The sequence below is a fragment of the Emys orbicularis genome, chromosome 1 (genome assembly GCF_028017835.1).
Source record: "Emys orbicularis isolate rEmyOrb1 chromosome 1, rEmyOrb1.hap1, whole genome shotgun sequence".
Taxonomy (NCBI): Eukaryota; Metazoa; Chordata; order Testudines; family Emydidae; genus Emys; species Emys orbicularis.
The window spans coordinates 70630931-70647994 of NC_088683.1; the positions used below are offsets into that span (position 1 = coordinate 70630931).

A 17064-nucleotide genomic window follows, 5' to 3' on the forward strand; every position below is an offset into this window, starting at 1 on the left:
CAGTTTTAAGATGAAAAATGCCCAAAATATTTCTATGTAAAAGTTGCAAAATTGTCCATAGGTAAGGATAGATTTTCCTTTCATGCTTACAAATGAATGGTGGGGAGGAGAGATCACAAAATAGCAGGTGGCTTATTAGCATTTGTAAATGTCCATATTTTCTCATTTCCAAATTGGTAACACTTAATTAAAAATAGCACCATGATCAAAAATAAAAATGATGATCTGCATTGGATGGCGTTTATTAAAAAACATCACATTTTGAGGATTCCCTAGCCTTTGGACCTATTTCTTTATTTAATGCATGAAAGATGATACTTCCTTACAAATCCCAACAAATTCTGTTATCCCTTAAACAGTGTATAACCTAAATTATGTGATCTATTTTTATGCAGAGATTTAAATTACAACAGTCTGGATGAATTCCCCACTGCTATCAGGACACTCACAAACTTAAAAGAACTGTAAGTATTGAACTCTACCTTATTGAGAGGATGCTTTGGACAATGTTTTTTATTTGGGAAAAGCTGATGATTTCTATCAGTGCTCTTTAAAACTTTCTATATCCTGGAAAAGTGAGCAAACATGCCAACATATATAAAAGAAAATTTTCAGCATTTCATTTATAACATTTAACTTTGATAACTTTTACTTGTTACAAATGCTCTTTTGTACTGAAAAGAATTTTTGAGAGAGTATTCTTTTCTGGAACTTTATCCTTGAAATGCAGTATATCATAATAATAAAAGGACACTATCAATTTTGTTTCAGCGTCAAATGTGAGACTTGTTTCAAAAGGCGCAATGCCTGGGCTAGGAATTTCTGTTCACTCATAGGCATTTTGGAGAAATAGGGGAGTCATTTTTAACCTTATTTTAAACAGGGTTTTTTTCAGTGTAAACATTCGTGTGCAGTGTTGTAAACTGGAAAACTTCTGGAAGCGTAGACATGGTTTAAAACAGACTAAAATCAAAGGTGAAACTGACCAGCCTAGATTAATTGTGCAAGCTAGTTGAATTGCAAAATAAACAAACAGCTAGAAAGTTACCAGTCAATTAGATTTCTTAAATTCTTTCTGTTTGAATGATCCACGATGTTAAAGATAGCACCAGCAGGCATTTTTTAAAACATAGATGATCACAGATGCACTGGGCCACTAAGGGTATGTCTACACTGCAATTAAAAACCCTCAGCTTGCCTGTGTCAGCTGACTGAGGCTCACAGGGCATGGGCTAAGGGGCTGTTTAACTGTGGTGTAGACATTCCAGCTCAGGCTGGAGCCTGTATTCTAGGACCCTCCCACGTCGCAGGGTCCTAGAGTCCAGACTCCAGCCTGAGCCCTAACATGTACACCACAATTAAACAGCCCCTGTGCCCAAGCCCCTTAGCACAAGTCAGCTGGCACAGGCCAGCCACAGGTGTCTAATTGCACTGTAGACCTACCCTTAGGGTAGGTCTACACTTACCCGGTAGTTCGGCGGCAAGCAAATCGAATTTCTGGGTTCGACTTATCGCGTCTTGTCTGGACGCGATAAGTCGAACCCGGAAGTGCTCGCCGTCGACTGCGGTACTCCAGCTCGGCGAGAGGAGTACGCGAAGTCGACGGGGGAGCCTGCCTGCTGCGTCTGGACTGAGGTAAGTTCGAACTAAGGTACTTCGAACTTCAGCTACGTTATTCACGTAGCTGAAGTTGCGTACCTTAGTTCGAATTGGGGGGTTAGTGTAGACCTGCCCTTAGAGTGCTTCGTGTTGCCGTTGTCATACAAAGCAGATATAAAGCCAATTTAACAAGCTGCTTGGAAAATCCTTCAGAATCCCTAGGCAATGTAGGGTGAGCGCTGCAGCTCCTATGCCAACACTCCAGTTCTGGCATAGGGAACGTGGCCAGAGAGAAGGCATTGTGGCCATGGGCTACTAATCTACCTTATTCCCAGCTGCCATAATGGCCCCTTGACATAAAATACAATAGCTCGGAGGGGGTGGCATCTGCTGACCTCAGGATGGGGTAGCCACAAAGGTGATACCCAGATGTGTACTGAACAAATCCTGGCTGGCCCTGTGAATCTGGGGCACAGTTTTTATGATCAAGGTGTCCCTTTAATATATTATTCTCTGGGCATAAAAATCTACATCGAAAAGTTGAAATTGTAAGTTTCTTAGAAAATATTTGAAACAAACTTCAGTAAAACCTGCCTTAATGACCACCTCTGAGACCACCTGTCACAAGCGACTCCTTACAGATGCCATGGAACACCGCTGCTATCTGCTGTGCAAACCTTTAAAGAGAGACCACCTCTGATAAGAGACCACTTTTGCTAACTCCCAGGAGTAGTTGCTCTTGGCAGGTTTTACTGTATATATGTTGTGTAGCATCTTTTTGCTTCAGATTTTTGGCCTCTTTAGCATCAGATCTGCTAATATCAGACTGTGTGGCTTCAGCCAGGGTGTTTTAGTCCCCTAAATTCAGTCTCTGCCTGTCTGGAGCATGAAATTGTACAGCACCAAGGCTCTGATTCACTTTAAGCATGTGTTTGAGTGCTTTGCTGGATTGGGACCCAAGAGCTCAGTAATATATCTCCAAGTGGTTACTGAGTACCCTCAGCTCTCATTGATTTAAATGGGAGCTGAGGGTACTCAGTACCTCATAGAAGGTGCTCAGCACCTAACAGGATCAAACATTGAGGCCTCAATCTGCAAACACTTATGCACATGCTTAACTTTAAGCACATGAGTAGCCCCATTGACATCAAAGGGACCACTCACAGGAGTAAAGTTAAGCACGTACATAAGTGCTTGCAGGACTGGGGCTTCAAAAGTTGCCTTGTAGTTCTCCCTGCGAGTTAAGGTAACGACACAAGTATACCTATATATTGATGAGGGACTAGTATTTTCCCTGGGCGCTAGTAATGCCATTTCCTCAGCTACTTCTGCCATGCAGGGAGCAAAGGATTGATCTGGGGAATCCTGCTTGGTAGAGTCTAGGCCACTCAGCCAATCTGTATATTGGTTTTGAATTAAATAGTCTTTTGTTTTGGTTGTTGCTTAGAGCCCAACTGTGTATAGGCACATATTTTTGATTGCATGTGGTATATAGAAAGGAGTATAAATATAGAGTCTTGATTTTCTAGCCCAGTTACACAAGCAAAACAATTAGTTCAGTGAAATTGATAATCTGGTATTGGTACAAGTAATGAGTGAGGGTGCTTGCATCCGTGAACAATTCAAGGCTTTCTAAATTTTTTAATTTAATCTGAGAAGCCTTTTTCATAGTTCATGATTGAACTAACTAAAGTTTCTCACACAAATCATTGTTCATTTTGAAACCTTAGTTTGTTTTTAACAATGGCAGAATTACTCATATGAGTACAATGTAGTAATTAATTATGAGAAAGAATTTGTCTCCTTTCTAGAAGGCAGTAAGTACATTGTACAGCTTGTTCTTCTAATACTTCAATAAAGAAAGGAGTGTGGGAGGTTCAATGCATGGTATATCATGACACAACATGTAAATTCATATATAGACTATACATTCACATAAATCTAAATCATCCCAGAAACAAGGATGGTATGGGACAAGTATTGGAATGAAATGCTTTCCATTTTCAGTCTTAATCCAACTAACTGCGATGTCCACATTGACTAGAAAGCCGAAGACACCGTTGCTTGCAGCTACAGAGGTTTTTGATGAATTGTAATAGTTCTATGTTACTGTGGAAAACAGCCCAAAAATAATAAATGTTTCTTAATGTATTACAGGTTTTACATTCACTCTTTTTGTTATTGTATAAAATATTGTTTTTTCCCCAGGGGATTTCATAGTAATAACATCAAATCAATACCTGAGCATGCATTTGTGGGCAATCCATCACTTATAACCATGTAAGTGGAAGCAGTTTACTTTGGTATTCTGTATATCAAAAGTGGAATTAAATACAATATTTCTGTGTGGTTTTCTAACTCCTCTACAATGTAAAGGAGCATAATGTGAGTGCATTAGGTCTCCTACCTTTCAGGTCATTCAGTTTTCTTAGTACTCACACATTACTTGGAAAGAGAAATCATAACTTTCCATAGCCCTTGACCTTTTACTCAGGCTGCTATTTCTTATAACAGGGTAGCTGGCCCATTAAATGAAACTGGGATCAGGTCTCCTGTTCCAGTCCAGGTGTTCCCAGCTGGTCAATTAAGAGGGTGGGGCAGTACCTGGGCGCTATAAGAGGCCTGGTTAGAAAGAGACCCTGTATGTCAGTCAGGGTAAGGGCAGGAGTTGAGAACGGCCAGAGATAGAAGATGATTCCTGGGAGAAAGCTGAAGGTAGGAGAGCAGCAAGATAGGTTTGTTGGCTAGCATCCCTGAGGGGCTGGAGGACTGAAGGCAGGAGAGACAGAAGAGGAGGGTGTCTGCTGGCTCTAAGCTGGAGCCAAGGGCCAGAGAACACTGAAGGAAGGGGGAGCAGCAGAGGGGCTTACCCACTCATATCTCTTGCTGGAGCACTGAACCTGAAAGAAATGTGAGAGAGCCCAGGGGAGTGAGGGGTACTCCTCTGGCCAGGATATTCACAGTAGAGAGGCCATGGGAATTCTTGATGGGATGAGCAGGACTGCTGCCCTGAAAGAAGGGCTGGGATGGCTGTTCCTGGCAGAGGGCTGGAAGAGACCAGATAAGGTGCTTAGCTGTGCTGGAAGACACTAGGGTATGGTGAGAACAAGAACTATGTGCACTGGTGTTGATATAGAGTATGTTTGGGGACTTTGGTTAGGGACTATTTGCACTATATTTTGTTAATAAACTGTGATGGACTAGAGGGAAAGCTTCTGTGGAGTTACTGGAGACCCAAGATAAATAAATAAAAACAGATTTTATTAGCAACTGTAGAAAGAGTGAGAAGAAATTGTGAAATAAAAAGTAAAATAGATACTCACCCTGATGCTTACTAAGGAAAGCTCTATCAGGACCAGGAGAATACTGATATATTATAGCATTGCAGAAAGAGTCCTCTCCGTCTGACAGCTCAGAGTACCAGAAAAGGGTCAAAGCCCTGTAGTCTGTCTTTTAAGTCCCAGATCTCTGGACTGGTTTACAAAGACACTTCCTCATTTATAGGAAGTCTCGCCCTGTGCTTGCCTATACATCATTTCTAAAACCAAGCCAGAAAAAAACCTATCTGCATTTGCCCCAAATCTCATTTAAGTCATTGTTACTAGAAACACTTCCTCCTTCCACATTGTTAAGAGATGCCTTTTGTTAGTAAGTTATCAGACAGAGCTTTTGAGATCATTTGTACATTTTTTTTAAATGACAATTTTGTCAATAGTTAAAACAGTTCTTTGAAAACAAGCTATAAAGATGAAAGATATCTGGAATAGTTGAAGGTCATATTGGCTCATAACTTATACATCTGGACACAGCTATCCATCACAGATCAAACACAAGAAGAGGGTGAATGTTATTCTGTCAGTTCATAACTTCTGAAATTGAAAGATATGGAAACCTATTCATTGCCATACCAGAGCAGACCAGCCATTGGTCTATGACATCTCCACGTGCAAAGTCAGGCTCCCTTAGCATCAGGAGTCCAACGGCACAGATCACAAAAGAAAGTAAAACTATCATCTATATATTTGTAAAGCCTCTAATGTCATAGAATCATAGAAATGTAGGGCTGGAAGGGACCTCGAAGTCATCAGCTCCAGTCCCTTCCCCTGAGGCAGGACCACAGAGCGTGCCTGACAAGTGTTTGTACAACCTGTTCTGAAAAACGTCCAATGAAAGGAATTCCACAGCCTCCCTTGGAAGCCTTTTCCAGAACTTACCTATCCTTATAGTTACCAATTCTCCAATTTATAAAATGTGTGAATGACACCATCCTGCGGGAGAGTGCAAGCACCTGGGGGGACAGGATCAGAATTCAAAAAGACCTTGATAAACTGGAGAATTGGTCTGAAATCAACAAGATGAAATTCAGTAAAGGCAAGTGCAAAGTAGTACAGTTAGGAAGGAAAAATCAAGTGGACAACTACAAAATGGGGAATAACTGGCTAGGAGGTAGTACTGCTGAAGAGGAACTGGAGGTTATAGTGGATCACAAATTGAATATGAGCCCCAGTGTGATGCAGCTGCAAAAAAGGCTACAATCATTCTAGGGTGTAGTAACGGGAGTTTTGTACATAAAACAGTGGGTAATTGTTCTGCTCTAGTTGGTACTGGTGAGGCCTCAGCTGGAGTACTGTATCCAGTTTTGGGCTCAGCACCTTAAGAAAGATGTAGACAAATTGGAGAGAGTCCAGAGGGGAGTAACAAACATGATAAAAAGTTTGGAAACCCTGACCTATGAGGACAGGTTAAAAAAACTGGGCATGTTTAGTCTTGAGAAAAGAAGAGTGAGGGGGAACCTGACAACAGTCTTCAAATTTGTTAAGGGTTGTTTTACAGAGGACGATGATCAATTGTTCTCCATGTCCACTGAAGGTAGGACAAGAAGCAATGGGCTTAATATGCAGCAAAGGAGATTTAGGTTAGATATTAGGAAAAACTTTCTAACTGTAAGGATAGTTAAGTCCTGTAACAGGTTACCGAGGGAGGTTGCTGAGTCCCTGTTAGGAATGCTGGAACAATTTGTACAGTGGGGTGCTCAGAGTCATTGAACCAAACTGTAAACTTTGTATATGATGGAAACCACTTCAAACCAGGGGGTGCAACAGCACCCCTAGTTCCAGCACCTATGGACCCTGTCATTGCATGTTTTTAAGACCAGGTTAGACAAACAGATCTGTAGCATGCAAGGTCTTGGAAAAAATGTTGAAGGAGAAAGTAGTTAAGGACATTGAGGTCAATGGTAATTGGGACAAAATACAACATGGTTTTACAAAAGGTAGATCATGCCAAACCAACCTGATCTCCTTCTTTGAGAAGGTAACAGATTTTTTAGACAAAGGAAATGCAGTGGATCTAATTTACCTCGATTTCAATAAGGCATTTGATACGGTTCCACATGGGGAATTATTAGCTAAATTGGAAAAGATGGGGATCAATATGAAAATTGAAAGGTGGATAAGGAACTGGTTAAAGGGGAGACTACAACGGGTCATACTGAAAGGTGAACTGTCAGGCTGGAAGGAGGTTACTAGTGGACTTCCTCAGGGATCGGTTTTGGGACCAATCTTATTTAATCTTTTTATTACTGATCTTGGCACAAAAAGTGGGAATGTACTAATAAAGTTTGCGGATGACACAAAGCTGGGAGGTATTGCTAATACAGAGAAGGACCGGAATATCATACAGGAAGATCTGGATGACCTTGTAAACTGGAGTAATAGTAATAGGATGAAATTTAATAGTGAAAAGTGCAAGGTCATGCATTTAGGGATTAATAACAAGAATTTTGGTTATAAATTGGGGACACATCAGTTGGAAGTAACAGAGGAGGAGAAGGACCTCGGAGTATTGGTTGATCACAGGATGACTATGAGCCGCCAATGTGATATGGCCGTTAAAAAAGCTAATGCGGTCTTGGGATGTATCAGGCGAGGTATTTCCAGTAAAGATAAGGAGGTGTTAGTACCATTATACAAGGCACTGGTGAGACCTCATCTGGAATATTGTGTGCAGTTCTGGTCTCCCACGTTTAAGAAGGATGAATTCAAACTGGAACAGGTACAGAGAAGGGCTACTAGGATGATCCGAGGAATGGAAAACCTGTCTTATGAAAGGAGACTCAAAGAGCTTGGCTTGTTTAGCCTAACCAAAAGAAGGCTGAGGGGAGATATGATTGCTCTTTATAAATATATCAGAGGGATAAATATCAGGGAGGGAGAGGAATTATTTAAGCTTAGTACCAATGTGGACACAAGAACAAATGGATATAAACTGGACATTAGGAAGTTTAGACTTGAAATTAGACGAAGGTTTCTAACCATTAGAGGAGTAAAGTTCTGGAACAGCCTTCCAAGGAGAGTAGTGGGGGCAAAAGACATATCTGGCTTCAAGACTAAGCTTGATAAGTTTATGGAGGGGATGGTATGATGGGATAGCCTAATTTTGGCAATTAATTGATCTTTGATTATTAGCAGGTAAATATGCCCAATGGTCTGTGATGGGATGTTAGATGGGGAGGGATCTGAGTTACTACAGAGAATTCTTTCCTGGGTGCTGGCTGGTGAGTCTTGCCCACATGCTCAGGGTTTAACTGATCACCATATTTGGGGTCGGGAAGGAATTTTCCTCCAGGGCAGATTGGCAGAGGCCCTGGAGGTTTTTCACCTTCCTCTGCAGCGTGGGGCATGGGTCACTTGCTGGAGGATTCTCTGCACCTTGAGGTCTTTAAACCACAATTTGAGGACTTCAGTAACTCAGGCATAGGTTAGGGGTTTGTTACAGGAGTGGGTGGGTGAGATTCTGTGGCCTGCGTTGTGCAGGAGGTCAGACTAGATGATCATAATGGTCCCTTCTGACCTTAAAGTCTATGAGTCTGTAACACCTGTCTGGGATGGTCTAGATATTCTTGGTTCTGCCTCAGCATGGGGAGAAGGACTAGATGGCATCTTGAGGTCCCTTCCAGCCCTGCATTTCTATGATTCTATTAAATTCCCTTTTCTAGGAATTTCGTACCATAAACCTGTCAATGGTCCATAACTGAATAGTGCTCATCTTGGACCTCATGCCAGTGTAAATTTGTGAGGCAAATGCTACATTTGGAATAAAAAAGGACACACTTTTGTGGCAGATTAGTTTTAAAACCAAGAAAATGGTGGCTGCTAGAAGATACCTAGGTATTTGAAATATAGTTTTGATGAAGACGGATTAGTGGGCAGAATGAAAATGAGATGTTCAAAGCTGAAGGAAATATACAATTTATCACATGGAACTCACCACCACATGTGTAGTGTGCTTTGCCTATTTATAATTATTCAGAGTAGTATCTTGCATATTAAAATGCCTGTTTCTCTTTTTGCAGTCATTTCTATGACAACCCTATCCAGCTTGTGGGACAGTCTGCTTTTCAACATTTACCAGAACTCAGAACCCTGTATGTTTTTACTTCTTTAAAATCTCTTTGTCTTTGAATAACTATTGCACTTCTAAGATTATCCTGTAGTTTCCTTTCAATAATGATACTGTGTTTTTAACTCTAGGACTTTAAATAGTGCTTCACAAATAACTGAGTTTCCTGATCTGACTGGAACTACAAGTCTGGAAAGTTTGTAAGTGTTAGACAAATACCCCACTCAACCCAGTAATATTTTTTAGATCTTGACTTGTTTTAAGGATCTATCCTTATACTACGCATTTATTTTGTAAGCTTTAAGTAAAATAAAATAATCTTTGTATTGTTTACTTTTACAGGACACTTACAGGAGCACAGGTCACCTCTCTTCCCAAAATAGCTTGTGATCAGCTACCTAATCTTCAAGTGCTGTACGTTTCAGTAAGGGTGATAACACCATGTTAATGCAGGAGTGTAAGGGCTGAATTAAGTGATTTGTGATATTGGAACAATCCACTTATGATTAGCTAGCAGTTGTATGGTAGCACTGGTAGCATTGTGCTAGAAAATCTACAGACATGTAAAAAGATGACAGTCCCTTCCCCAGAGAACCCACAATCTACATGTCAATCAGGATTTCCCTTACATGAAGGAAGGAGACAAACATTTTTTATATCATACATTTTTAGGAAAGCATAAAACAACTCATGATACTCCTTAAAAACATCAAAAGAGGGGACATCCAGGACAGATTTGAGACTTGATTTGCATTTATTATCTCTTCTATGGTAGTTTCCTTTAGAATGGTCCAATCTTGGATTCATTACTCAAGCAGATATCCCACTGAAGTGAAAGGGAGATATACATGAGCAGTGACTGCAGATATGCGTCTTTATTATGTACATCTCTTTAGTTTATTTCTCTACCAGGCATATCTATTTGACTGAAATTTGAAGCAGTCTGTTCCTGAGCTATGTGGGGGCATAATTTTTATACTAATAAACCAATATGTTATTTTATCATGCAAGTATACTCAAGTATATATACTCTTATATCACAGAGTAAGCTTAATCTCTAACAAAAGTAATCAATCTGTCTATTTCTTTGTGAATCGGCCAACAGCACTTTAAGTATTACATCACTATGAATGTATTTGGTACTAGTTCTTTTGGCCAACAATGAAATAGCACTTATTATAACACATTATTTGAGTACCAATGTGGATGTCATGAACATTTCCAGAAAAATTACTTTCAGTTAATGGACTAGAAAATTCATTTCCAGAACATTAAGGCCCAAACACAGAGCTTGCACTGATGACAATGGGAATTTTTCACATAGATTGCAGTCAATGTATGGCTCATACTAACCTCTAAATAAGCTTGGAAGGATTCAATTTTTATCAATAAGTGTCAGGAAAAATCAATTTCACCATGCAACTGAAAAAAAATATTTCAACTGATGATAATCAAAATGTACAGATAGGCAAAGTAAGAAAAATGCTGCTTGCAAACTTATTAGAGGCTGTCATTAAATAATTATTGTCTGAGATTCCCATAATTTCCTGCAACTATGAAAATTTAAATAGATAAAAATAAAAAAACTTAAACCCCAAAATTTCATGCAACTGCGATATTTAAATTGATAAACATTGAAAAAATGCTTTAAAATTTCTGTCTGAAAATTGTGTTGCTTTTGTAGTTAGAAGTATTACTCAGATTACTAAAATTGAAAGGTGCTGGACGGGGGAACTCTCTTTTCCTATGTTTATTTTGCATTCAACAGGAATTTGTGTGTAGTCAGTTTCATTATTTTTGCTGTATAATCAGTTAGGTCCTGATTCTGCAAAGACGTATCCACATCTTTAACTTACCACACTGAGAGGATTGGCCTCAATAGGACTAATCACAGTGCAGAAAATTAAACATACACCTAAGCCTGTGCAGGATTATGACCTTCATCAGTTTCTCCCTTCCTGAAAAGACGCTTATAAATATCAGCAAAGGAACAGAAAAACCCAGTTTTGTGGTGCTCGATCCAAAACTGGAATGTTTTCAATTATTTTTAAAAATTCAAGTTGACAAGTGTTCTTTTAAGAGGAGAAAACTGAAGTTAATATATGGTAGCATAGGCATATTGTTTACATACATAAGCACAGATTACTTTTCCATACCCACATTTGTTCTTCACATTAGTTTAGAAGCCTTCAACCCACCTGAATCATCCTCTGGCATATGTGACTAGCACAATAAAGGATCTGTCAACAGGACATGTTCAGGCTGTCTTTCCCGCAAGAACAGAATGCATACACTTATGGTAGCCTGTGCACAAAGTAAAAGAGTAAGATACTAAACCAAAAATATGCTGTCATATACTTAACTTGTTTTTACAAAGCAAGCATAGAATGAATAGTTGAAATTCCATCTTCAAAACAAGTGCAAACAGAATTAAAATGTCTTTTAAGAAAGCAAAACAGATTTGCAATTGCATAGAGATGAGCCAATTTTTAAAAATTAGACTCAGACATGAAAATGTATTACTTCATTAATTGTTAGGGTTACAAAACATGTCCTTTGTCTCTGTTTTCTATCTACCTATAGGTCCAGTCCCATACTCTTTACACAGGCGAAACTGCTACTGAGGTTGATGTGTGTTTCCCCTGAGCAAAGGAGTACAGGATGGGGCTCTATTACTCTGTTTCTTTCTTCTTTTTACAATTTCTGCAAATTACCCTGGCTTGTTTTTGATTAGTTATATTATACTATAAATCAGTCCAGATGTTTCAGTTATTCTGTAATTTGTTGAGTTTTGGCTCAAGTTTTTTCAGCTTTTTTTTCCTTTGTAGTGATTGATTTCAAAGTTAGTTCTTTTTTTTTTTTAACCACTTCCCTCAGCTAAAGATATAGCAGCTCTAAGGGTCACAGGCAAGATTATTTAATTTAAAATGTAGTCTGGAAAGCTGATTAAATTTCAGTATGATTATAACTAGAAAGTTTAGGGTCTTCTCTGTCAAAATCTAAATAGTCTCATTTAGTAGATTATTTTAAGTAATTAAAATAAGTATAACAGTTAAATGTTGGTGAACATTTAAGTCTGTGATCTAAATTCAGTAATATAGATAAATGTACTTCCAATATCTCTACTCTGAAAGACTCAGAAGTTTACATTTGGGCCAGGGAATTCTCAAATATAGCAAACAGGGGGGAAATGCTATTTTTTTATCACAGCACCATAGAGCTTTACCTCTTTAATACCGTCTCTATTGCAGGGATCTGTCTTACAATCTGCTACAAGATTTACCCTGTTTTACTGCTTGCAAAAAACTTCAGAAAATGTAAGTATGCGAAAAACCATAAAATGCCTATAAAGATAAATCTAAATACACAAAGTAGCTTGGAGGTCATTAATCCAGTTACTGCTGACACATTTGGTGATGTCTGACATAGCCTCAACATGTGTGTCTTCTGATTTAAAATCTGGATCCATAACACGCATAAACACTGTCTAAAATTCTCCAAATGTTATGTTCTTTGAAGCCAATGAGTGTCTTATTTCCATTGTAGTGACTTACATCATAATGAAATCTATGAAATCAAGGCCGACACATTTCAGCAGCTGGTTGCCCTGCGCTCTTTGTGAGTACAGCCATCATAGCTATTTACCTTGGTTCTCAGAAACATAGGAGCTTGCACTTTCACAGTACCTGCCCCTAAACATTTGTTTCCATTGTTCCACTTTGATCATTCAGCTCATTAAGTTATATTTGCCAAAGTAAAATAAACATTTTGAAGTTGAGCATTTCCAGCAATGAATTCACAGCTGTAAATGTATAGCTGTAATAGCTGCTACTCTTAAACATTTCTGAAGATGTGGGAAAGTACTGAGTCAGTACTATTTGCATGTATACACAATAGTCAACTGTAGAAAGCTGTGTGGTTTTTTCCCTGTAGAAGACAATATTAAAAAATTGATCCCAATCCTGCAAATTCTCACTCACATAAGTAGTCCTTCCTCACATGAGCACTCCCACTGAAGTCAGTAGCAGTGGTGTTCTGAGCACAGATCACTCATGTAAATGTTTGCAAGATCAAGCCCATAGATTGTTTATAACATAGATTGCAAGGAGCCCATTTTGAAACGGGTGTCATTTTCATAATTAATTGACTCTAACACATTTAAAACAGGATGAAAGACATTTCACTATAAGATATACATGATCCCAATAAATATAGCAGCCTATTGAAAGTATTTGGATGTAACATATACCTTTTGATATTTAGGTATCGTAATCAAGTGCCCGAAATCTTCCAAATACATTCAGCGGGTATGTAATTCTCTACTCACTTTTCTTGTAGGGATTTAGCTTGGAACAAAATTGCAGTTATTCACCCCAACGCATTCTCCTCTTTACCATCCCTGATCAAACTGTGAGTATTTACTTATTATTCATACTTTTTGTTGCAAAGGCATGCACTCTTTATAATTTGGGGGCCTGGTCAGCAGAAATTCTGGTTCTACAGACTGTGACTCTATGCCTAATCCTTCTGGGCTATTGAACACTCTCTCTAGATTTTTGCTTTTTCACATCTCCCCCATTCACATAAATCTTATAGGAAATAACTTCCACTCATAACTGTCTATGAAAACTATCTAACCCTAATGATGCTGGGTGTTTGGAGCATGTCGGCATGCTCCACTTTTCTTTTCTTTTCAGTGTGCTAGTGGTTTTATCCCTTGTAGCTGAGACCAGCAGTGTTTTCAGTTATTTTTAGAATATTTGCAGCATCAGGAATAAGGAATTTGAATCACAGTTAAACAGGGCACTGTCTTATTAACTGTTCTAACTTTGTTTCAGCAATATTAATGTGATGCAAAAGTATGCTTTATTAGTAACTGTCACCACTAATAGCTTAGTGGTCTAAGCATCAGATGCCCAGTTTTGCAGTCCTCGCTCACAATTAGTTCCAAGTCTTTATTAACTTTCACCTGCCTCCCACTGCACCTGGAATACCTCTTTAAGGAGACTCCCTAGGGCAATGGGTCACTGGGGAAATGCTAGTAGCATGGCTACATTGAAGCCACACTGTCCAGGAGCCGAGATAACGAGGGGCACTGGGAACAAAGTGCTTGCACCTCCGTAAGGCTGCCTCACATGGTTTTCCCAGGATCCACTGCTTTTACAGGCAATCTCCCCCATCTTTTTTTGTGGGTGGGCAAAGCTTCCTTTCCCAATGGAATGACTGGGAGGCAAGTCTCTGGAAGGAGAATCCCACATATCTCTCTTTCACTGGCAATTAAGGGTTTCCCATGCAGGAGAGCGTGATCGAGGCCTGAGAATGGATCAGGGATCCCACTGAGTAATTTTAGCCAGTACATTGCCAAACAATCAGAGAGGCTTGCAGAAAAATGTCCTTTAACACAGTCAGATGGAGGTCCAATAGTAGCAGAAGACTTGGAGCGAAATCCTGACCCTACTGAAGTCAATGAAAGTTTTGCCATTTACTTGACTAAGACCAGGAATTCACCCCTGGTATTTAAATATGTTGCTGCTGGCATCTCCCATATTGCTAAACATGTACCTAGTACTTCTGTAGGAGCCACTCATTTCCACTAACATTCCAGTAAGCAGCCACCTGGACAGTAACAATTCTGTGTATCCTTGAAAGTGGCGGCAGTTACATGAGCTTCTGACCCACCACTCTCCTTCCTGCCTGTTGATCAAATAAAAAAAACAGGGACATTTGTGGGGGAATGAATGAGGATGGTGGAGAAATGGGAAGAAAAAGGAAGATCTGTGACACAGTACCGTAAAGGGCAGTCACAGCCTCTTCTCTGACTCCAGTTCAGCTCCTACCCTCCCTACTTTCTTACCCAGGCCACTCACCCCCACATTACTTCACTCATCCACAGTCAACTCTGCCAACCCCAATCATCCCCCTTCAGTTCAGAACCCCTCTCTTCAAGGCCCCGCAGTTTCTTTCTCTAACCCTGCCCCCTCATCCCAGAAGCCCCCTTCCACCATCCTCTCACCTAACCTCACTCGGCTGAGAATCCTTCACATTCACACACTGTCCTCCCCAACTTTCCCACAACTCAGACCTCCTGCAGGTCTCATCCCCCTCCCCCTCCCCAGGCGTACCACTCTCTCAGAACTCCCCACTGTAGCTCTAAACCTGTCCCGCACCCGACTTGCCTCAGACTCAACAGACAGACACACCCCAGCTCCGCAGAGACCACTCTCCATCTCACTTGTCTCAGACCCTAACCCTTTCCATCCCACTCAGTGTCGCTCAAAACCCATCCCTATCTATTGCTAGATCTGGAGAAGCAGGGGCAGAGGCAGCAGGGACAGAATGTGGCTGGTATTGGTGCTGAAAGCCACAGAACTTGCCTCTGTGGGGATAACCTGAATTAGCTGTTGAAATCCCTACCCTGATGGGCTCCTTTCTGCAGCCTGAAGCCTTGCTGACAGCCATCTCCCCCGGCCAGCAGTTGTACTACAACCACTAAGTCCTCCAGCCACACCAAGAGCTCCCCCGTGGCACCAGCCGGTACTGCACCTTGCAGTAGCACTATCGCATGGCTGTACTACACCGTGTCTATAGCATCGCTGCCAGACAGCTTCTTTCATGTGACAATGGTAAATAATCACAGGTCCACTTTCTAACACAGAACAAGGTAGTTTATTAGAAGAAAGAAAATAGTGTTCTTGCTAAAGCTCATACTCGCTCTCTGCTTCATGTGGAGCTTCTGCCTAGAATCTCCTACGGCTTGGTTTGGTTTTAAAGAAAAAGTACATGTGTTCTCATAATCCCTAGTAACCAGTCAGTCCTGTTCAAAGGGGTTAAAAAAAGTTCCCTTTAGTTCTAGTTGGGAACTAGCTCTCACTTGGCAATGTACAGTTTCAGAGAACAGTCAATTCATTTTTAATTGATTACCGGTTCTCTAAAACTGGTGCCATGAGTGCACAGAGTCAGGTCTTGGTAATAATTAACCCACAGCGGGTACTACTGAGCAAAATGCTACCATGGTCCAGCCACATATTCTGCTGGGAAAATGGGTGTATATTTGTGAAAAATGCTGCAGATTTTCTCTGCTGACTGGGGGCCCTATTTGGTTTAATAATCTTTGGTGAGGTTAAATTAATTTATTTTAAAAAACATTTCTAGTGCTGAAAAAAAACTCTGTAAGCTGATTTTTATTTGCTATTATGCAGGGATCTGTCATCCAACCTTTTATCCTCTTTTCCTGTGACTGGGCTACATGGTTTAACTCATTTAAAATTAACAGGAAATCATGACCTACAAAGTTTGATATCATCTGAAAATTTTCCAGAACTCAAGTGAGTATGTCATTAAGACTAATAAGCCACATTTGTGTTCATGTGCAATATAAGGTGTGTCACTGTGTAATGTACATTGCTTCATACTGGAAGACTTTGATCTGCAGTATTAAAACTAAAACAAATATGATAAAAATATGATAGACTCCTTTTATTATACTCACTTTTAACTGAAGAAACTACAGTGGGCTTTGAAATATTAACCCCAGTAGCTGCTTAGTATGATCCACATCTGCTTCCTGGCGATACATTTCAAAAGCTGTTAAAATTATATTGCTAGCAGTTTAATGCTCGTCTTCCACTGACTGCGGTTACATAACTCCCATTAAATTTAATGGGAACTAAGTAGATGCTAAGGAGAAAATATGCTCTTTAATGTACCAAAATACTTGGCAATGCTCATTTAAAGCAACAATAAACAGGTTTCTCCCAGATCATTTGGTTAAATCTTAAAGTTCAAATAAGTAGTTTGTTGTTGTTATTCAGCCCCTTAATTCTGGTAGAACATTTTCGACTGGACACTGTGTGATATAGGAAGGAAGTGTTTTTTAGTGATTATTCACAGCTCTGGATGACAGTGGGTAAGTCACATACAACGTGATCCTGTACCTTTGAAGTTAATGAGAATTTTGCCACTGACTTCATTTTGATTAGGATTGGGCCCTAACTCACTCTGTGCCTCAGGTTACACATCTTTAATAATTATTATATACACAGGGATGTTGTAAGCCAATGGCTC

The 17064-nt window shown here is 39.9% G+C and overlaps 1 protein-coding gene across 1 annotated transcript in view; it reads left to right on the plus strand.

Moving 5' to 3' along the window:
* Positions 1–17064, plus strand: part of LGR5 (leucine rich repeat containing G protein-coupled receptor 5) — a 134520-nt gene that overhangs the window by 100932 nt on the left and 16524 nt on the right. The window contains exons 7-15 of the mRNA XM_065406449.1: positions 396–464; positions 3808–3879; positions 8954–9025; positions 9132–9200; positions 9343–9414; positions 12252–12317; positions 12547–12618; positions 13339–13410; positions 16200–16325. Coding sequence (XP_065262521.1) covers positions 396–464; positions 3808–3879; positions 8954–9025; positions 9132–9200; positions 9343–9414; positions 12252–12317; positions 12547–12618; positions 13339–13410; positions 16200–16325 — 690 coding nt within the window. The remainder of the gene's footprint in view (positions 1–395; positions 465–3807; positions 3880–8953; positions 9026–9131; positions 9201–9342; positions 9415–12251; positions 12318–12546; positions 12619–13338; positions 13411–16199; positions 16326–17064) is intronic.